The 22,570-nt window shown below is 51.1% G+C and overlaps 1 protein-coding gene across 3 annotated transcripts in view; it reads left to right on the forward strand.

Moving 5' to 3' along the window:
• Positions 1-22,570, forward strand: part of NHSL3 (NHS like 3) — a 58,246-nt gene that overhangs the window by 15,111 nt on the left and 20,565 nt on the right. The window contains exon 1 of one of the 3 annotated variants that reach the window (XM_081961783.1): positions 18,562-18,719. The exons of the other annotated variants lie outside the window; for them this stretch is intronic. Coding sequence (XP_081817909.1) covers positions 18,662-18,719 — 58 coding nt within the window. The 5' untranslated portion in view covers positions 18,562-18,661. Of the gene's footprint in view, positions 1-18,561; positions 18,720-22,570 lie in introns of those variants that run through there. 3 annotated transcript variants of the gene reach the window in all.

Raw genomic sequence — 22,570 nt, forward strand, 5'->3', positions numbered from 1 at the left:
ATCAATCTTCAGCTAAACATGAGTAAGATTAAGTCCTGCACTTCTGGCTAATATGATTTTATATTCTGATCAGTTTTTTTCTTCTGATATTTGAAAGGAACCTGATTTACTAAAACTTTGAGGGTGAAGCTTTCCCTATAGTTTTTCCCCATTCTGATAAAACCTTCACTTAGTGATTGGGTTCCTAAATTAGGCAGTTACACTTTGCTTAACAAATTGAGAAACTACAGCTGCCTGGGTTCATTTGTAATAGCAACAATATGAAATAATAATAAGTCATAAATAAAGATTCAGACATTGTGCTCAAGTTTACAAAACAAACACCAGCTACCTTCTGACTTGGTAGCAGTGTTCTACACACCACACCTAAAAGTCAGGTACAAGCCCAGTTGCTGTATTTGCTCAACTCGCTGCCAGTGGCTCTTTTTAATCTTGGTTGGTTTTTAGTTGGTTTTTGTGGGCTAGTATTCTCTCCAACGTCAGCCTGGTTGGTTACTTTACAGTTGAGTGCATTGTGCAAATGCAGACAATGGATGAAAGCTGTGTGAATAGCAGCCACAGCCATGTAGGAATTCAGGCTGCAGGAGTCTGGCCTCCAAAACGTGGTTTTGAATGTGGTTGGGACGGGGCTGGTTGTGTAAAGCAGCAGATGAAATGACCACGGAGGTGGGGCAGATTGCAAAGCCTCCCTCCCAGGGCACAGAGGAAGAAACTGAGCTTAAGGAATGTGGCCTGCCAGGGAGAGAAAGGAAAGGAAGTAGGAAAAATTGGGGAAAGGCTCTACAGGGATTAACAAGAATTTGGTGCTTAGTCCTGAAACAGGTGACCGAGTTCCAGTTTCCACTTTCTTCCGCCTCCAGATGCCCAGGAGCAAAAGGGAGACAGGTTGGTGAAAATGCTCTCAGCGAGTAAATGCCATGAGCCAGGAACCTCGAGCTTAGTGGTTGCCAAGCTGGCTGGGGGATTCTGGGAGTTGAAGTCCACAGGTCTTAAAGTTGCCAGAAGTTGGGAAACCCTGCTCTATGTCAAGGATCCTGAAAATGAAGCCCAGGGGAGAGAGGAGGAGCCCCCTCCCCCCTTCACAGCACATATGCCTTAAGGTGATTGGAGGACAGACTCCTTCCATTTGAGCTTTCAAGTCAATTTTGACTTCTGGTGGGTGCTCAGACAAGTCCCTGCTGTTTTCTGTGCAAAATATTTGGATGTGCCCCCTCCTTCCAGTGAGAGAGCCCTAGTCCCCCCAGATGGCTTCTAGGGCAGGATTAGAATGGAGGATGTCCCAGCTTGAAATTCAGCACCTTTAAGCACTACATCATAACTGTCATAATCTTATTCTACATATTTATTTAATGTTGCTGAAATCAAATTCAGCTTTACTCCTGATGCCACAACTCAAATGAAATGACTTTCCAAAAAAACCCAGGAATATTAACTCCTGCTTAGAAGTGTTGGGGGAAGGGAGGCGCACAGGAAGTCCAAAAAGTCGAAATGGCATCAGCAACTGTGCAAGGTTCCTCCCTTTTTTAGATGGAGTTTTCATTGCACAGTTGCAGCTGCTGCTTTAACTAAATGGGGTGTGTGGGGGAAGAGGCAGGAGGGAATAAAATCATTCCCTCCTGCCTCTTCTCCCACACACCCCATTTAGTTAGCATCTGACCTCCTGCATGGCTCCAGAATCCTGGCTAGAAACAGGCAGTTTGTTTTCCTTTATTTCATAAAGCTCCAGCATAATCTGGTGGGAGAAGGAGATTTTCAAATCGTTCCATCGATAGAGAGAAAATATCTTGTGCTTTAGAGCAGTGTTTCTGCAACTCGGCCACTTTAAGATATGTGGATGTCAACTCCCAGAATTCCTCAGACATCTACGCCGGCTGGGAAATTCTGGGAGTTGAGATCCACACATCTTAAAAGTTGCCAAGGCTGAGAATTATTGTCTGTGTGACAGAAGTTGTTTGTCTTCCTAGCTCCTGAATGTGCCGCAGCCCCTGCTGCTGGAGGACCCAGTCTCTGTAAAGTTTAATTGGTAGCAACATAGAAAGGCTTTATGTTGCCTTCCCTCTGTATTAGTCTAGCCTACATCTCTTGGATTTCTGGATGGGGCCCATCCAAACACTAACTCTGCCTGCCCTTTACAGTATGTAGCTTCCCCACTCACATCAGATCAGATCAGAACTGTCGCCTAGCTGGCATTCGCCCTTCAATCAAGCATGACTTCAGGGGTTGGAATGCAAAAATCAGGTGGCATCTGGTGGCACCGTTTTCTCCAAAGGCAAAACCTTTGAGGACAGGCGCAGTGGGGGTGTGTCCCTGCATACTTCCAGTATCTCTCTTGGAGGCAGAATCCAAAGGAGCACCAGCCCTGCCAACTTGACCAACCTGACTTAATTCTGGGCCAGACAGGGTTGTCCCCACTGCTGGGTTCCCCTCAACTAAGAAACAAACCGAGGACTTTCATCCCCCATTCATCTTCCTCTCACATCAAAGTTGATGTTAGTGATGGGTTCCCCCCCCCCCCCTTCTTCCACCTCCAATTCTCTTAGGCTACCTGGACAAATCCCCACAGTTTTCTTGACAAGGTTTTTCAGATGTGACTTGCCACTGCCTCCTTCCTAGGCAGTCTTCCTCAACTTTGACAGTTGTAAGATATATAGACTTCAACTCCCAGAATTCCCCAGCCAGCCACAATGCCGGTTCCTAGGGCTGAGAGTGACTGGTCCAAGGTCGTCCAGGTGGCGACTAGAACTCACAGCCTCCTGGTTTCTAGCCTGGTCCCTGTAACACAAGCTGGCTTATGAAGGCCTCACCCCCCCAATAGAAAAGCTAAGAGGGCCATACGGGTACTTTTCGGCTTCTTTCCATTTAGTTCCCTCCTCCCTCCCTCCTTCCCTCCCCTGCTGGGCTCCTGTTAGGGATCTGCAGTGACGCCCAGCTTAAAAGCAAAGGCTCCCCAAGAGTCTGGACGTGGCTGTGGCTTTGGTGGGGTTGGTGGTTGCAGAGGGTGAGCCAAGTGGCTGACTGATTCTATGGGCAGAAGCTTTGGGAGGTTGACTTCCTTGGTTCCTTCCAGCTTCCTTGGCTGCTGATCTTGCTGGCCTGCAGGAAGGACATCATGGCAGCAGTGGCCTCACTCTCCCCTTCTCCCTACCAGGAGTGTCCACAGGGGACTGACAGTTAGCCAAGCTGATGGCCACAATGGTCCCAAGAAAGCCCCATGAGAAAGAGACACAGCTTTGTTCAGGGGTGATCCACCTGGACTATGATGACCAGCCTCCATGGACACCCCTGTCCCACAAGCTGTGGGACTCCCCTCTTGGCATAAACGGGGGGGGGGGGGATTGTAGGGACGTTAAGCAAGTGAAGGCTGATATGTTGGAAAAGCTCCCAGGGCTGAAATGTGGGGAATGGCTCCTATTCAAACCCCTCCCTCAGCCTGATGTTTTCCAGGTGTTTTGGACCTCATCCCCACAATGTCTAACCAGCACTCTCAGCCAATGGGAACTGAAGACACACACATTCTGGGGGCACCTGATCAGGGGAAGGTTTTTTTTTTTAACCTACAGTTGTGTTTTTTGAAATGGCAGAAATGCAGAGGTTTTGTGTTTGTTTCATAGTTTGCACTTTTAAAAGAGCCTGATTCTTTTTCAGACGCTGATTGAGATGGGGGGGGGGGGGAGAGGGAGATTTATCTCCCTGGAAGTTGCACCCCGTAACCTGGAAGGAGGAAGTCCATTCGTTCAACATAAATCTGTGGTTAGAGGGGCTGCTGGGCTGAAGCAAAAGGCATTCCTCTTGTGCTCAGAGACTTCAGACTTTGAAAACAGGCAGTCCTGCCAAAACAGCCCCTTATCCTCTTACCCAAAGCTTCTGTGGACGAATTGAGAGAGGGGGGTTCAGTTTTGTAAGCTTCCTGGCAGCCGAGACTTGCCTCTTCGTTTATGCTGCAAAGTTCAGTGCATTTTGTTTATTTAATTCATATATATCCCCCTCTTTAGCCAAATGCTGGTTTATAAACATTTGCAACGAAAAAATGAAGAGTGGAAAGACACAGCACACAAGGAGAAAGGGATGGGCAGGGATGCCTTTCAAGACAGATGAGGTGGAAGCCATCCCGTTCCTTTTTTTTCAGCTGGGAAAGTTGTTACAGGGAAGGGAGGGGCTTCCCTGTGAGTGAGGTTTGTAGGTTTTCCTATTTGGGACCTGAAAGAAGGAAGAGGAAGAATCCTTGGCTGTCGTGTGGTAAATGGACCAATAATAACAGAGTAAGAGAATAAGAGAGTTTGAAGGGATCTTGGAGGTCTTCTAGTCCAACCTGCTTGTCCAAGCAGGAGACCCTCTACCATTCCGGACAAGGGGCTGCCCAGTCTCTTGGAAGTCGCCAGTGGTGGAGCATCCACAGCTTCTGGAGGGAAGCCGTCCCATTGACAGTTCTCACTGTCAAGGAATTCCTCCTTAGTTTCTAGGTTGCTTCTCTCCTTGATTAGTTTCCATTCATTGATTCTTGTCTTGCCATCTGGTGCTTTGGAGAATAGTTTGACTCACTCTTTTTTATGGCAGCCCCTCAAATACTGCAACACTGCTATCCTGTCACCTCTTTGTTAGACTAGACGTACCCAGGTTCCTTTTGGGGATTTGTTTTTTAAGCCTCTAGTCTAGGCTTTGTTTCTGTGTTCTTTCTTTTTTCATTGTGGTGACCAAAACTGGACATAGCATTCCAAAAACGATCTTACCAAAGCAGTATAAAGCGATATTAACACTCCACGTGACCTTGATACCATCCCTGTATTAAATGCAGCCTAGGATTGCATTGGCTTTTTGGGCAGCTGCCGCACATCACTGGCTCCTATTTAAGTGATTGTCCATTAGGACGCCAAGATCCCTGCCACAGTTACTACTGTTGAGCTGGGTGCCACATTGTCTATACCAGCCGTGGGTTTCACATTTTGTTGCCACTGGTTCGCCCCACGTGCACTCCTTCCATGCATGCACCCAGCCTTCCTTGCGCGCGCGCCTTCCGCACATGCACCCGGCCTCAGAAATGTGCCTAAATAGGACGGCATAGAGCCGGGATGGGTGGGAAGGCCCACCTGCCACTTCCACCACCGATTTGGGTGAACCGGCTGAATGCCGCCTCTGGTCTGTAGCTGTTGTGCCTTTGGTTTCTCTTGCCCAAGGGTAAAAGCTTCGTTTTCTCTCCCTTGAATTTCATTTTGTTAGTCACGGCCCTGTGTTGAGAAATCAGATCCTTTGGCTGGGTTCTCCACCCTTTTCTTCCCTGGGTTCACACATTGCATCAAGCCCCAAAGGAATCAGGTTAACTGGTTTGGGGTAAGCATATTGTGTCCTTGCAGCCCAAATGAAATTTCTGACCCAGAATGCAGCTTTGCAAAAGGCTTGCAAAAGCTGTGCCACAGTGACATCACATAACATTGTGACATCATTGCGTGCACCAAGGCTGGCATGATATCACGGCTTCCATGCTGAGGCTGCCCAGGTGGCACCTGGAGGACCTCTGGGCTTTTTTCCAACTCACGTCTGCTCTGCCTTGATGTTTGCCTCATTCCCCTCCTGGAAAATCCTCCAGACATGTTGAATTTGAACTCCTCTCTCCCCAGTCAGCTTGGCTGGCATTTGGGCAGCTGCAGAGCAAGGTTGCTCTTGGGATTACTCTGAGGAAGAGGGAGCGACCAGGGGTCTCTCTCCTGGCTTTGGGGGATTCAGTTTAATCAGTGAATTCTCTGGCCCCAAGTATGCCGCCTCTCTGGCTGGGTACCCCATGTGGGACGGGCACAGCAGCCATTTTGTGCATGGGCACATTATGCCCCCTCTTACAAAGGCAGTGCTGATGCCCACAACGTCACAAGTCCAGTTGTGTCCAGTAGCCAAAAGGGTTGGGCACCCCTGTGCCAAGCTGTTCTGACCCAGCTCCCCAAATGCAACCGACTCTCAGTAGTTAAATCAATGATTCCATTCTTAGCAAAACGTTTCTCTCTCACCGCAGGCTAATACGTCTGTCCATCAGGGAGATGAATGGTTGTCTGCCACATCTATTCATCTCCACCCCCTGCCTTTGATCCCCAGAGCTAGGGTGGGGCTTCACGAGCAGCAGTGGCTCTTCCGTCCCAAGGACTGGCCCATAGATCTCCACTGCTCTCCTTTCCTCTGCCTTCTGCATATCCGTGTATCAGGCACTGGGCCCAGCTGTTCCTTCTCTTCCTCATCTAGACCTCCAGACCTGGGGGCTGTTGACTCTCCAACTGAGGGCTGATGGATGACCCAGGCTCCGCCTCTGTCTGTCTGTCTGTCTCTCTCTCTCTCTGACAGCTCCATTCCCTCTTCCCCCTTGGAGCCCTCAGGTTGCCTTGATGTTGACCCTGACTCCCACGGCCTCCTCCTCTTCCTCTGATTTGGCTGCCGGAGGAGCTGGTGGCCGACAGGCTACAACAGAAGCCATGACCCATGGTTTATAAACCAAGGTGGTTGAATTCCCCCCAAGATGCTAAGTCCAGGGTTGTAGGCACCCCTTCCATGCTCCTCTCAAACGCTAAAGTTCAGTGTTACTGAAGGGGGAAATCTTTCAACGCATGACTGGGCAGGAATCAGATTAATGAGAGTGGATGTAGATTAAAGGTAACGCCTGGCTTGCTTGCCCCTCTTTCTGCAGCCTTAGAAGATATCTGGGCCCAAACGCATTACTTAGCGCACGGGGGTGCCAGTGGGTACCTCCTGGGGTAACATGTTGCACCGGTCAGAGCGGTCTCTGGAGAAGAGCCCAACCTTCGAAGCCTCTCAGCATCCCCTGGCGAAAGAGCCTCTGATCAGGTGCCCTGAGCTGCGGGGGTGAACCTCAGGGAACGGAGGGTGGAACAGCCCCTGCCCATCTCCATGGCAACCGACGGGAGGCCACAAAGCAAAGGAATGCGCCTTGTGTGGCTTCAGCATTTTTCAGGCACCCAGCAAATGGGGTGGGTGCGGGGGGGGGTGCCCTGTTGGCATTGGGGCTGTCCGGCCACATTCTGCCTGCAGAGAGGAAAGGGGGGAGGGGCAGCCCTGGCATTCAGGGTTCAGGAAGCAGGAAAAGGGGGATTTTGGCTTGAAGGAACCTTGAGAGCAAAAGAGGGCAGTTGCCCAAGAGGGAAGCCTGGGCACCATGCTGGGCCTTGCTGGGCCGTGCCCCTCTCTCCAAGTGTGGGGCATGAAGATTGGCAGCATTCCCAAAACCGGTGCCCTCCGGAGGTGCTGTGGCTGATTGCCCCCAGTTGCCAGAGGGCACATTTGCACATGGAGGCTGCCGTACCGAAGCCCCCTCCGAAGCCCCCCGAGCAGCCTCAGTCTGAGAATGAGGGGAAAGGGAGAAGGGCCCTAAAGAACTTTGCTCTCTTGTCACCGGAAGCCTCGCTCAGGTGGGTGGAGAACTGCCCCGTGCAATGAGGAACCTTGTTGAGTTTGAGGCTCAGGATCTGGCTTGGCGTATTTTATTGATTTATGTTTATGTATGGTATATGCCGCCCCTCTCACTGTCAAAGGACCCCGGATGCTGGAAGAGTGGCCGGAGGCTGCCTGGAGGGATCCTCTCTCACCCACCCCTTTGCCCTTCACCCGGCAGCCCTCTCCCCCTCCCTGGCTGCAAGGAGGGGCTCTCCTTGCGTCTCCTCCCCTGCCCAGCCAGGTCTCCCTTCCTGGGGGAGAGGGCACAGGCACCGACTGCCTCTGCCTTCCCAAGCAAGGGAAATGCCCACCGTTCCTCCCTCCCCAATCTCACTGTCGAACCTAATGGCTGCAGAGATGGGCAGGGATGAACAGGCCCCGGAGGCCTCAGCCTCCTGCTGGTGACGGGGGGGGTGGGGGGGGGGGAGGGCACCGCAGTGCAGAGTGGAACCCGGGAGAAGGGATCCTGTGAAGGGCGGGGTGTGTGTTTGATGGTGGGGCTCCTCTATTTGCCTTGGGGCAAGGGGAACCTGATCCTGCCTCCATGGGGCTCTCGGCCTTTGCAGCCAGACGCTCCGTTCTGTTCTTGGGCCCCACCCTGGGTTGTGCCCCACACGCTTTATCCGGCGGGCATTGCCATGGAAACGGACACACCTCTTTGCGTTCCCTGCAGAGATCTCCTCGGTTCTCGCTGACCACCATGAATGGGCAGGTTTTCCTCCGCCTCTGTCTTTTGAATGCTGCCAGGGCCCCTGTTGAGAGTCCAGAGGCCGGTCTGTGCCGTGGCTAAGGCACCCAGCTAGAAACGTGGAGACCAGGATCTCCAGCTGTCTGTTGAGATGCAAGTCTTCTGCCTGCCACAGATATTGGCAGGAGCTGCTCAGTTTTAAATGTAACCCAGGCAACCGACACATCTTTGGAAAAGGGTGCCTCTGAGCATGTCCGGCCTGTAAGAGGGAAATTCTTCCAGAAGTAAAAAAGTGGCGCCGTGTGTGCGTAAAAGGTTTTTTTGGGGGGGAATACTGCAAAGAAGTATTTGCAGTATACTTTAGTATATAAAGGAATCAAGGAGAAGAGACTTTTCACAAAACAAGCAGAGGCCTTTTACTTTGATTTCTCCTTACTGGTAAAAATTTAGCCACAATGATTTGGAAATAATTTGGATGATCTCTTTTGTTAGACTGAATTTGCACGGCTTCTTTGGCAGCCTAGGATGGCCCACGCAACGTTAACTTTCTGGATTCTGCATCAGTAAAGCTGGTTACTAGATCACCGCCTGATGCAGGAAATCAACTGATGGACACAGAGATCTAGAAGCCGCCCACTTTTGTCCAGAACTGGCCAGACAATGGATTGTGGGCAGCCAGGCTCTTTATTCTGATCCATTCAGTAAAAAGGCACAATGGAGAGATCTAAAAGAGGCATTTTCCCAGTGTTTCAGGAATTGGGGGTGGGGTGGGGGGCACTGCAGCTCAGTACTTTCTCTGGAAACAGGCCAATGCCGTCTCCCCCCACCCCCCAAGAAAGAGGAGGAAGTAGGAAGCTGGGGGCGTTCCCTCCTCTTCCCCAGGAGGAGCCATTTTGTGACTGCACGCTTGAACAGCTCTGCCAAATTCCAGGGGGGGGGGCCTCCCAGTCGCCTCCCATCAAGTGGCATCAGGCGCCTGGACGTTTGTGCTGCGAGGGACTTCCTGCAAAACCTGCCTCTCTCGGGGTGCCTGAAGAAGCCCTGGAAATTGGGACGAAGTTTCTGGCAGAGTCTCGGCTCTGAAGGGAAACCCTGCGGAATGCCTCCTCCTGTGCCGGCATGCCTCGTTGGCTGATCACGCACGACCACAACCTGCCCCATCGTGCTTGGGCAAGTGTTCCCTTTGGGACTGAGGAAGAGGAGGAGGAGGAGGAGGGGGCAGCGGCAGCAAGAACCCCTGCCTCCATTTGCAGCCCTTTGAAAACATAGAAGAGGTTTGGGCCGTGTGAGAGGAGGGGCCATCAACACCCCCACCCCTGCTCAAAGGCAGGGAGAAAAGATCATGGCAGTCGAAGCAGGGACCGGCTGATCTTTAGAAAGCACCCTCAGTCCTGGGAAGGGGCCGTGGGATGGGGGGCCCTTGGACTCTGCTCGGTTGGCCCTCAATGAAAGGCGAGCGGATGGGCTTCCTGGCTGCCCCTTCGATTTCTCCAGGCTTTGGAGAGGCAGCTCCGGGCTCTTCCTTCTTCCGTTCTTGAGTCTCGTGGGAGGCTCAGCCGATGCCAGCGGTGCCTGGAAAATGGGTGGGAATCCCTCTGAGAGCCCTACTGGGTAGAGCAGGGCAGGCAAGCGGGAGAGGTTGAGATTGTCTACAATGGTCACATCTTGCGGTTTTCCGCTCCTCCTCCTGCCAGGCACAAGAGATCAGAAGGCAGGGTTAGGTCCAAAATGAGAACCGATTTATTCCATGCTAAATCCGAACTAAACGGCTCAATGCAAATTGATGGTAGATAAGAGTCAGTGAGGGGGCTGAACTTGGCTCTCTTGTGGGCAGGAACCCTAACCCTAACCCCTCCCTCGGGCTCCACCTGGTCATCTCCTACATCCCCAAGCCCCAGTCCATGCAAACGGTGAGCGAACATGTGAAACTCCGTTTGCATATGTGCCAGGTTGCATGCGCAAAACCATCCCGCCCCACCCTTTGCCACTGTGGGTCCTTGGAGTGGAAAGGTTAGGGACGCTGTCCAACATCTTTGCTCCCCACCCCACCCCACCCCAGAGAATCAGGGCTTCTGAATATCATTTTTCCCTGAAAGACTAAGGTCTCTTTTGCCTAGGTCAGGGGTCTTGCATGTTTCCATCAAATTCCTCTTCTTTCCTCTCGACTGTCCTGTTGGGAAGGGATTTCAGGCAGATCTTGATCCAGGCAGGGATGTGTGGGCAGGGGAGGCAGGGGAGGCAGAGCCTCACCGCTCTCATCATGAAAAGAAAAGAAAAGAGAAAAGGCACACGTGGTCCCATTCCCTGCCTTCCTGAGTCAACATGAAGGGGACCGCAGAGCGCTCCCCTTCATGTTGACTCAGGAAGGCGGGGAATGGGACCACGTGTGGAGGAGGCTGCGGCTGCCTCAGCCTCCTTCACACGTGGTCCCATTTCCTGCCTTCCTAATGACGTCACCAGCCTCACCAGCCATAAACCTCACCGCACGTCACTGGATCCAGGCTGGCAATTGCTCTGGCAAGGGGGGGACGGCGACAACTGGATGCTGGGATGGAGGGGATGTTCCTTTGCGCCCAAAAGGCTGCTCTGCATCTGATTGGGAGCGAAAGGTTTTGAGGAAGTGTAGACAGAAGCAGGTGAACAAGAAATGGGACAAAGGTTCCAGCTTAGGAAACAGCAGCCAAGGTGGACCGGACTGAAATATTACTACAGTTTTGACTCAAGACGTTCGAAGTTAAAGTGACCCAGAAAAAGAGACTTACGACCCGGATTTGAAATTCTAACGTCCAGGCCTCCTACGCAGTCACATGACCACATTTTGGGTGTTTGGTCTTTGCCTTGTGGTTACATGATCACAACTGACAATATTTTGTTACCTCTTAGTTCCTGGGGGAAAACACCTCATAATGAACCATGGTTTAGCTTTACAATCACCACATTAGGTTAACGAGGTCGTAAAATTGGGCACATGATGACCTGCTTTGAAACCATCACAATTTAAGACTGAAATTATGGGCTCAATCAAGTAGTCATAAGTCAAGGACTACTTGTAAGTAACCTCCAAAACCTGTTTGATTCAAAAATGGCAAGTGAGAGAGGAGAAGGTTGAATGGGGTGCTGGAGTCATGTTGACTTGATCCAAAGCTGCTCTTGGATCTACTCCTTGACCTCAAATAGTTTTACTTTGAATTAATGGAGCTCTTCCTGAGCTGTTCTTATTCATTCGTGCAATTGTTCTCACGTGCACAGTGCTTTTCGAGAGCCACCAGCCCCATCACTCAGCGACTGGTAGCTCTCTGCACCCGAAGCCATCACTGTCTGTATAAAATATTGGCAGATACGGAGAAAGCAGCTTTCAAAGAGCATTTTTAGACTGTGGCAGCAAAGCTGATAACTGTGGTTCATTAAAAACAACCCAAATGACATAGATGTGGCATTAGAACATTTTATTAGTTGCATGAATTAATTCTGAGGAAGTTTATATGTCTCCCTCACACCCAGACAAAGTACACCAGCCGAGGAGCGAGAAAATGGAAATGCTAAAAAAAAAGAGGCAAAAAGATGGAGGCAAAATCATCTCTAGATAATAACCATAAACAACATGGGCATTCTTGCATAGGCTTGCTCACACATGCATTGTGATAAGAAATATTTCTCTTCTTCCTCCCCCCCCTCCCTCTCTCTTCCATGAGAAGCAGGATCAAACCTCTCAGCTCAGCTGTTTTATCTAAAAATTGGTTTTGCAAGCCTCGCCCTTCATTGTGATGCTGAAATGCCCCCCTCTGCAGTTTTTGGAAGGTACAGCCTCTGCCCACTGCCTGTGCCAGATGTCCTGGCATTTTAGCTCAGCCTTGCGAGGAGCGAGATCCCAGCCTAATACCATGTTTGAAGGCTGCTGGTTAATCATTGTTCACAGTTGAATGGCTGCTCCTAGGCCTGAATGTGCTGACTCCCTGCTTAAATTTTAACTGTGTCCTGGCGCATTCCTTGGAGGCTTCCGGTAAAGGAGATAAATAAGACAGCAGCTTTTGTGGCACTAGAAGGAGGAGGCGGAAGAAGACCTGCTGTTTGCCTCACGCATGTGACAGATACTACAGCCCTGCAGGCTTCCCATCATCCCTGGCAGTGCGGCTGGCACCGGTCTGGAGCCCAGATGGGTTGGGGAGGTATTCAGCGGGCAGAGAGCCTTAGGGGATGAGTTGCTAGGCAGGGCTTCTCAACCTCACCAACTTTAAGATGTGTTGAACTTCAACTCCCAGAATTCAAAGGTGCTGGCTGGGGCCGGGGGGGGGGGGCCTCTAGAACTTGGAAGTCCACACATCTGAGGTGGAGAAGCTTTGTGCTGGGGGGTCCCTCCTGGGAGTCCTTGCTCTGATGACCTCTGGCCTTTCTCTCCTTGAAATGAGGGCGCTGGCTCTCTCACACCCGGCAATCTGTGGGCGCCAAACCAATTTGCCAAAACATTTAAACTCATTATTAGAGTTTCTTCTGAGCACTCGGGATGTCCTTCAAATAATTATTGGTAATATTTTGTCGGGAGCCCCGGTTCAAAGTCATCAATTTTTCATTCTGGTTTTCTGAAGATCCAAATTCTTAGCCATATGGATGTTACAAATGGGAAAAGTGTAGTTTTGATAATATGTACCAATGTTGCCAGCCTGGTGTTTTTGCACTTGAATAGTTTGTCTAGATTTGTGGTATTTATTCTTCCCAGGCTGCAGGAATAGCCGTATTTCATGGTGACAATTTCTACCCCTATGATTTATTTTTTTGAGCCTCGGAAGATAAAACGGTTATCATTCCAACTTCCTCCCTATCTGTTTATACTCGGCCATCTCTGCCTGCAGACATAATACTCAGTTTTTTAAATATTGAGCTTCCAGCTATTTTTGAAGTTGTGTTGGGAAACTGCCAGCTAGGCTGAAAAGGGGAGTCAAGCGAGGGCCTGGCTTGGAGGCCTTGCACAGCCACAGGCACCATAACCTTGACGTGACCCAGATCCATGAAGTCTTCTCCGGTTGTTCCCAGGGAAAAGCAAACACTGGGAGATTCTTCTAACATGGATGTTAAGATTGGTTTTCGTTATTCGTGAGTGGCTCTGGTTCAGTGGTGGGATTCAAAAAATTGTATTACCTGGTTCTGTGGGTGTGGCTTTGTGGGCGTGGCAGGGGAAGGATACTGCAAAATCCCCACTCCCTCCCTATCAGCTGGGACTCGGGAGGCGGAGAATAGATGGGGGCGGGGCCAGCCAGAGGTGGCATTTGCCGGTTCTCTGAACTACTCAACGTTTTCACTACCGGTTCTCCAGAACTGGTCAGAACCTGCTGACTCCCACCTCTGGTTGCTTGCATCTGACAAGCTGTTAGCGTTCCTCCCAGCAATTTTAATTCCAATTTCTTCAGGCCTAGGATTTTCCTTGCTATCTTCTGCACCTAAACTGAATAAATAAGGGGACAGTGTGCAGCCCTCCTTTCCTTGCTCCGTGGTCTGTTTTAGGAATGGTGAAGGAGGAAGTAAGGGGGACAAGACTCAAGGCCTTGTTTCCAGCCATCCTCTCTGTTGCTACAACTGAAAATACTACAGTGTACTTTAAAAGGCTGCTTTTCCCACTGAGGAAATAAGGGAAACATGTCCCTCTGTGACCAAACCACCTTCTCTCACTTCATAGAATAGAGAATAACAGAGATAAAAGGGACCTTGGAGGTTTTCTAGTCCAACCCCCTGCCAAGCAGGAGACCCTCTTCCATTTCGGACAAGCGGCTGCCCAGTCTCTTTTTGAAAGCCCCCCGTGATGGAGCCCCCACAACTTCTGTAGGGAAGCCGTTCCATTGGTTGATTGCTCTCACTGTCAGGAAATGTGGTTAGGACTTTTGGTATGACTGTTCAGTTGTAGAATTAACAGAATAACAGAGTTGGAAGGGACCTTGGAGGTCTTCTAGTCCAACCCCCAACACGAGCAGGAGACCCCATACCATTCTGGACCAATGTTTGTACAATCTGTTCTTGAAAACCTCCAGTGATGGAGTACCTGTAGTTTCTGGAGAGAAGCTCTTCCACCCACTGATTGTTTCCACCTTTAATGAAGCTGTGGAAGAGTTTGTAAACTCCATGTGCCCCCTCCCCATTTCACATCTCAGCCCCCTCTGGCAGTTCTGCCTTCTTGAGCCTCCGTGATGTGAAGAAACAAGATCCTGAGTGGGACCCCCACTCCAGGAGTTGCCAAGAAAGCAATTGGGACGGGGCTGTGAAGCAGTGTGGGGGTTTGGGCCAGAGGGGAGATTTCCCCTTCTTAATGGGAGTCAAACCTGAGGGCAGCCGCGGAAGAGGGAGACTTCCCAGGCCCAGCTTGGCCACCTTGAAACATACAACGGCAAACAAGAGACTTTGGGGGGGGGGGGAGTTGATATATTGTTTTATACCCCACTTTTCCAAGCTCCAGAGCATCTCTCTCTCTCTCTCTCTCTCTCTCTCCTCTCTCTTCCATCTATCTATCTTCCATCCGTCTATCTATCTTCCTATCTATCTGTATATCCATCCATCCATCCATCCATCCATCCATCCATCCATCCATCCATCTCCGATCTAATTTATCACATTTTGAAACTGCTCATTTCCCTCACAGAGAGACTCTGGGCAGGGAACCAATAAAATATTAAAATATAAGAACAGCTAGAAAATTTAAGAAGCGGCAAGAGTGCTTAAAAATCAATGTTGAAGTTAATTAATAGGCAGGAAGAGTGCTTTTAGGGTGCTAATCAGCCCCTTATATGGTGTTGTTCCCCTTTTTATTCCCACACCCCTGCAAGGTAAGGTAGGTTGGATCATATGAGAGAAAGAGAGAGAGAGAGAGAGAGAGAGAGAGGGTCTCTGAGGTCAGTCCAGCCTCTCTCTGTGCTGGAGCCCCCTGCCCAGCCAGAGCAAAGATGGACCCAAGGAGTGTGTGGCTCTTTTTCTTTAGCAGCTTTGGAAGAGGAGAGGGAGGAAGATTTTCAGAAGATATTTTGGATGCTATGTGCAGATTGCCTCTCCCTTCCTGACCCAAACATTCCTTCTCTGGCGTTGGGCTGACGTCCCCCCACCTGAGTCCACCTGTCCTGGGTTTGCTGTAGGCACGTTTCGTTTTTCTTGGTAGCTCAGACCCTGCCGTGGCTCCAAGCCAGGAGAGTTTTGTGACGCCCTGGAATTGGAGGAGGGCGTGAGAGTTTGGGCAATGGCATGTGCTTGGCCTGACTGCTTTCCCTTCAGATGGCACTTGTGGGTAAAGGAGGCGGCATGGCAACCATGCTTCCCGGGAGAAGCACGTGGCTGGCGCTGGCGCTGGTGCATGTGTTGTTGCCACAATTCTGGAGGCTTTTAAAGAGCAGCCTTCCGCAGGTGTTATGGATGGCAATTCTTTGGCTCCTCAGAAGCAGACCTGAAGGGTCAACTAAGATGATGGATATTGTAGTGGAACAGATCAGCTGGCTGGGAAGGATGCGTTTCTCAACCTGGGTGGCTTTAAGATATGTGGATTTTGCTGGCTGGCAAATTCTTGGAGTTTATTTATTTATTTATAACAAACACAGCCACCCATCATGCAACCAATCCTAGGCAATTCCCGATCAAAAAAATAAAAACAACATAAAAATCATAACAAAGCTATAAAATTAAGCACATTAAAACCCACAAAAACCGGCACTGAGGCACTTAGTTGGTCATCCCAGCACTTTGTGGAAAAATCAAAAGCTTCATGGAAGGCTAGGGGGGTCGAAGCCTGCCAAGCTTCAGGAAGCAGAGCCCTCCGTGGATCGGGGGCTGCCACGGAAAAGGCCAGAGGGGGGCTGGAGCCCTTCTGCCACCTGCCAAATGGCACGGCTGACCTACCTGCTGCCCCTCTTTCTAAGAGCCTGAGGAATATTCAGGTGGGGGGCAACGGATGGGGCAAGAGGAGGGGGAGGGCTGCCGTGCATTTTGCGGGGGCCGAGCATTTCAGGTGACGCTTCCCCCCCCCAAAAGGCAACTGGACTTTCTTGGTGTTTTGCTTCTCATCCAAAAAGCTTCTTCAGTTCTAACTGACTGTCAGAGAATGGAAAAATTTAGATCTGTGAACACTCTGAGGGTCATTTGGGCCTTTATCCGTATCCTCAGACTCTCCTGAATCATTCCATTCCCTGACAGTCAGTCAGAACTGAGCAAGCTTCTCGGATGAGAAGGGAAACATTTTCAAGGACAGAAGCAAGAAAGTCCAGCTTCCATTTGGAAAAAGCACCTTTGGGACACCCATGAGTTGGAGATTGAGGCTCTCCGTAGCCGTTGAGCATTCCAGTTCTTAATTGCTGATGGACGGAGACCCATTTACCGAAAGACTTCTTATATTCTGCACATGTGCAGATCATCACATGTCCAGGCATGGGAGCTTTTTGATTGTGCAGGAAGCCACTAGAATAACGATTTTTAACCCAGGCTCCTCTAAGGTGCCAGCTGGGAGATGCTGGGAGCTGGTCCACACGCCTTAAAGTGTACCTGCAGGGGAGTCAAAGGCGGCACGATGGCACTTTAAACCCTCACTTTCCTCCCCCCACCCACCCCAAGCTCTCTTCTCTGGGCCGCGTCTCAAGGCTGGCCCTGCCTGGGTGGTGGTGGAGGGACCCTGCTTGGGAGTGAAGGTCCACGTAATCCCAGGCTCTGCTGTGGGGTGTGTGGACTGTGGGGGGCGTGGATGTCAGGATGGGGCAGGAATTGAGGGAGCCTGGCTGCTCATTGATGGAACCGTGACCTGAATCCCAAAAGGCTGCAGGGGAATTGCCTGATTGGCAGGGAGACTCAGAGTAGGGAGAACCAGTTCTAGTTTACACAGCACAGAAGCTGCCAATCCTTGGGCCAGTCCTTCTCCCTCAGACCAGCCTACCTCACAGGGTTCTTGTGGTGGGGATTGAACCAAATAGGGAGTCCTATTTATAAGGTTTGGTAGCCCCGAATGAAAGATATAAATCAACTAATCACTTTGCTGCTACATTCTGCCAGGCTAGCATTAAGGGGGAGGAGCAGCACCCTCTGGCCCCTCCCCTGGCCATTGGTGTTGCAGACCCTGCTGTCCAGAGGTGGCTCCCCCAAACCACATCCATTCTCCTGCCTCCCCTTTGTTGCAGCCAGATTTGACTCAGATCTGGGGTGGGGGGTGGGGAGATGAGCCATTTCCAATGTTGCAGTTTTATCCAATCCAGCCAGAGGATTGTCCTGCCAGAGCTACACACTGGTGCTGCCCACCATGCCCCCCCCCACCTCAAGGTTAGATAACACCCCAAATGTCCTGGAAAACCTCACATGAAGATCAATGATGCATTTGGGGTAGCCATCTTCCCCGGAGATCAATCTCAGACTGCGTCTTTGGTTGGATTCATAGAATTTTTGTTTCTAAGCAAGGCAGCTGTTGAGAGTCTGCTTGATTTTCATAATCTTTATTGCCACAGTTGTTAAGTGAATCTCTACCGTTGTTAAGTGAACAATTGATCCTTAAGCCAATCTGGCTCCACCCATTCACCTGGCTGGTCAGAAGCCAGCTAGGAAAGTCAAAAATGGCCTTGAATGACCATAAAGATGTGTTTGTCTCAGAAGCATCACAATTAAAATGAGGCATACTATATCACATCAAATTTAAAATTTAAATATGTACAAATGAAACAGATCTTTCTCAGAAAAAATAACGTCGGGACATAAATAAACAAATACATGCCACTTGCCAAGCATCCAAGGTTTGACCACATGACCCCAGGGATGCTGCAAGAGTCACACACGCAGGAGGCCTGGTCACCTTTTTCAGTGCCACCACAGTGATTTTGACCCATTGGTGCAGGACCAGTTGTACCTCAAGGACCACCTGGATCGGGACCAGGTCTCCATTGGAGTGCAATAGTTCTTAGTAGGTTCAGCATGTTGTGCCAACTGGGCCACCCAATGCCGCCTGCCTGGAGGTCCCAGACCTTTCAATGGGTAGGCCAGGAACCAGCTGGTGGGCAGCAGCTCATGGCACAATATTCGCCTTTATCCTAATCAAGCGGCTCTCTTCATTAACACGTTGTGCTCATGTTGTTGTTGTTGCTGTTGTGGTCGCCGTCTTCCCCAACACGATCAGCCGGATTCCTCCAGCGACCCATTTCCTGGCTTTCCCAGAGCAAATAGAAGCCTACCCAAGATTAGCAGGTTGGGCCAAAGCGACCGCCCGGAGCGGGGGACACCCTGCTATACAACCGCGCCCCCGTCGCCCGTCCCCGCCGCTCCGCCGGGGCAAGTGGAGGATTTCAGCGTAGCCGGAGAGCTTCGCGGGCGGCGCCGGGTAGGGATGCGGGCGGCAGGGATGCGGGCGGGGGGCCTGCGCGCGAAGCCCCTCCCCTCGTTGCCCCGGCGCTGACCTCGAGCACGGAGACCCCCCCACCCATGCGGCTGGCCCCTCCTCCTGCTCCGGGAGGGAGGGGGGAGGGAGGGCGGCGGCGGCGCCGGGACCGAGGAGAAGGAGGCGAGTCCAGCAGCCGCCTTGCGCTCCCGCCGGCCGGAGCGGGCCGGAGCGGCGGGATGGTGGTCTTGCTGGGGAGGAACCTCCCTTCGCTGCTGGCGCTCTTCAAGAAGAAGGGTGAGCCTCTGTCCGGGGCAGCAGCAGGCTGGGCAATGGGGGGGGGGGGGTTGCGCGTGAGAGGATCGGGGGGAGGGACCGGGCGCACTTGGGGTTCCGGGATCTCGTCCCCCCCCCGAAGGGGATCGAAGCCCGCAGAGACGCCCGGGAGCCTTTGTCCCCTCCTGGCCCTTCTCCCTGCCGCCCTCGCCTTGCGCCGCCCAGCCCAGCCAGCCTCACCGCTCGCCGCCCCCTTGTTGCCCGGCGGCATCCCCGGCGAGGAAGGTGGCTTTCTCCCCGCTCCCCCCCGCAGGCTTTGCAGCCCCGCCACGGCTGCTCCTGCCCGCTTGCTGGACCCCAGGATGAGTCGGGCGTTTTTCCCACTGGGGGCGGGGGGGGGCGGAGGGGAGGGGATGCCTTTTCCCTGCTTCGTCCGGGTGGGCGGCGAAGGCCTGGACGGCCCGCGTGGCCCCGGGGCTCCGCTTCGAGCCGCGGAAGTGAGCCGGAGGCTGCCGTGAGAAGGGAGCCCGGCTGGGTTGGCGCCTTGAAGCTTGGGGGAGAGGGGCCTGGAGGTGGGGGCCGACCTCCGGGGGCTCCGGGGCTGCCCAGCATCTTCCTCCTTCCGTGGCGATCGGTGAACTGGAAGCGCTCAAAGGCCGGGAGGGGTTTGGCCAGTCCCGAAGTCCGTCTGGGCGAGACAACCCCGGGGGGCTCTGGACCGAGAGAAGCTGACCGGGCTGCGTTTGGCGACCTTGGCGACCTAAAGAGGTGCGGACTCCAATTCCCAGGGGTCCCTTGCCGTCTTTGCTACCCGAGGAACTCTGGGAGATGAAGTCCACACACCTTTAGGTTTCCATGTTCGGAAACTGAGGCTCGGTAGATGTCAAATCTCTTTCCAATTCAGCTGGGTTCCCGGGGATTTTGTGGATACATGAACATAGTTTGGCAACTATAGATTTAAGGACACGGTGGTTTCCCAATGCTGCCCTACATTTGGGGTGTTTTCTAACTTTGCAGTCTGGGGATTTTTGGTGGCCTGAGCTTTTCAAGGTCATCTGTACTCAGCTTGGTAGGAATATAGAACTGATGAAGCTTCCTGGAAGGTTGTAGCCTTGCTATTCATAATTCTTTTTAGTTTTTCAGAATTTCATTAATGGATTGCAACAATATTTAGTAAAAAAATAAAAAAGATTGTAAACTATAATTATAAACTGCCACGCATTCTAGTCCTACTACCAGAAGTCGCTCCTGATTTTTAAAATCTTCTAAATTTGAAACATAAAAATGTAGAACATAGAACATATTTATGTACATATTTATATATACATTAAAATGTACATAAAGAGAAACCCACATTTTGGAGGTGATATAAATCCATGTATGAAACTTACCTGGAAACGTTTTGCAAACTCAGTGAAATTCTGTGTCGGATTTACTTTTAAGAGACGAGATATTATTTTAGACATCCCAACCTCGTAGAGACCCATTTCCAATCTCAGCAGCTCAGTCCCCTTGATAAGTGGTTTCAGCAGTCGGGGCCACATCATCCTGAAAGAAGTCGTGGTTAATTTGGTTTTTCATCCCATAATTAGCTAAATACAGCTTCCATGCATTTATGTATTGAAAGAAGGAAAGTGTGAAGGAAGAAATTGCTTTATTTAACATGTTCGTTAACTGAGATTGTACATGACTATGAAAAACAAAAAATGTCATATTTCCCCCACTAGGTAAAACAAGCATGCCCCCCCCCCCCAACATTTGCATAGAGGTGGATGCCTGAGGAATGAAAACCTCCTGGAGTATGAGAAGGGGTCTTGTTGGTTGGGCAGCTCAGGGAGCACATTGCATAAGATCCAAGTCCCGTGAATTTCACAAGTGGCCCTTGAAAGATCTTCCCAAAATAACAGAAGGATGGGCACAGTGAGTCCACTGTACTTCAAGGCAGTGCCAGATGGACTTTGGTGTTGTGGTAATTGGAATTCTGAGTTGGGCCTGAGAGGAACCCCCTGCGTGGACTTCAAAATTAGCCAGGAAGGGGCTGGTCTTAGCAGACTTTCCACCAGGTGCTGGAGCAGCTGAAGACCCAGCTGGCTCTTCTCCAAAGGTTGGCAGTGGGGAGCGGTTGCAGTGGTGACCAGGGTGCTGCCCAGGCCCTGGGGTTTGATTCCCTAGGTGGGAAAGGGGTTTTCCTGCTCTCTAAGAACTTGCAGTCAGAGAGAGTACAAAAACCTTTTGCTATCTGATTGCCATCTTTCAATGATGGATGCCTGGGTGAAACTTCCACGGCCGGAGGCCACAACTCCATCAACCACCCCCCCCCCCCAAACTGGAGCAGGCAGGGAGGCAGGCTATGGTGTGCAGTGCAACATTGCCACACAAAACACACGTATCTACTTGTGCCCAAGCAGGATATTAAGTACCAAAGGTGGCCTTGTGTCATCACATTGTGATGCCTGTTTTGCCATTTTCAGATGATTGTGGTTTGTACCAAATGCCTATGGGCGATGTGAATTCTAGTTCAATCCATTTGAAGGGTTCCAGGTTGGAGGAGGCTGAATAGTACATTATAAAGTTAAATTCTATGATGGTCCCTCTGATTCCCAAATTGGCTTGACTTCCAGAGACAGAAGGGGGGGTGGGGGTGGGGGTGGGGGAGGCTTGCTTGCTCTGCTTGGATCCAGGCTGTTTATCCTAAGAAGAAGGAGAAATGAGCAAGGATGCTTCTGCAAGGATGCTTCGGAAGGGAGACTCCATCAACATTGATTTTGTAAAAGGAGAACCAGATTGTGGAGAGGGAAGAGGAGAGTGGTGGAAACCGAGTGGAAGCCAAATCAGCACTTGGCAGCCTTGGGGGAGACCACCTTCCTGGAGTTCAGACTGGCAGGGACTTGTGCCATAGTTTCAAACAGTTCTTGTTGGTGGCTGCAATCTAAATCTAACTTGGTTTTTTGGGGGGAAAGGTCCACAAACAGATGATTTCTGGGCTTTACAATTGATGCTCCAATCCTCAAAGACATTTAAGTTGTCTTAATTGCTAGCCTTGCAAGTGTATGCATGAACAGGACTGTGGAGCTGCTTTTCCTGGCTTTGTGTTCAGAAGCAGTCTACCTTATATAGTGAGTCCTTCACTTACAACCACAATTGGGACTAGCATTTCCATTGCTAAGCAAGTAAGTGAGTCGCACCCAATTTTACAACCCACCGTTAAGTGAATCAGGCTTCCACCATTGACTTTGCGTATTGGAACCTGGCTGGAAAGATCATAAATGGGGATCACGTTACCATGGGGATACTGCAACAGTCATAAGTGCGAGGACTGATTGTAGATCACTGTTCTCCATAACCCGTGAACATCAAATGAGCGCTAGAAGGATGGTTGTAGGCTGGAGGACCACCTGCTCTGCTGGAGGCTGAGTGCTTACTTGGGGGTCCAGACGTACCTAGTGGAAAGACTTGAGAGCCGATCTTTGGCATCTCCTGCTGAACAAGGTTTGGGAGAACCAGGTTAAGGGGCTCCTCCTGTTAGAGGTTTGGGGCCAGAAGAGGTGATGCCGGCAAAGGCCGTTCATCTGTGTCTTTGATTGCCTTTGGGCCCCGCAGCAGATTGCTCCAATTTGCTCCCAGAATTCCCAGACATCAGGACCCCTTTGCAAAGCCATGATGGGTTATGCCCGGGGGGCAGTGGGGGGCAGTGGGGGGCCTGGCCTTCTGTGGTCCACGGGGTTGCAAGGAATCAGACACAAGGCTGAACAGCCGCAACCTCAAAGATGGCCCCAGTCTACTTCTCCAGCCTTGTCATACACTCCAGGGGAGACAAAGGGAGGCTTGTGAAATCTCACCCCACCCAGGGGGATCCATTGTCTAAGCACTCT

The sequence above is a fragment of the Natrix helvetica genome (genome assembly GCF_964273705.1).
Source record: "Natrix helvetica genome assembly, chromosome: 9".
In the NCBI taxonomy this organism is placed as follows: Eukaryota; Metazoa; Chordata; class Lepidosauria; order Squamata; family Natricidae; genus Natrix; species Natrix helvetica.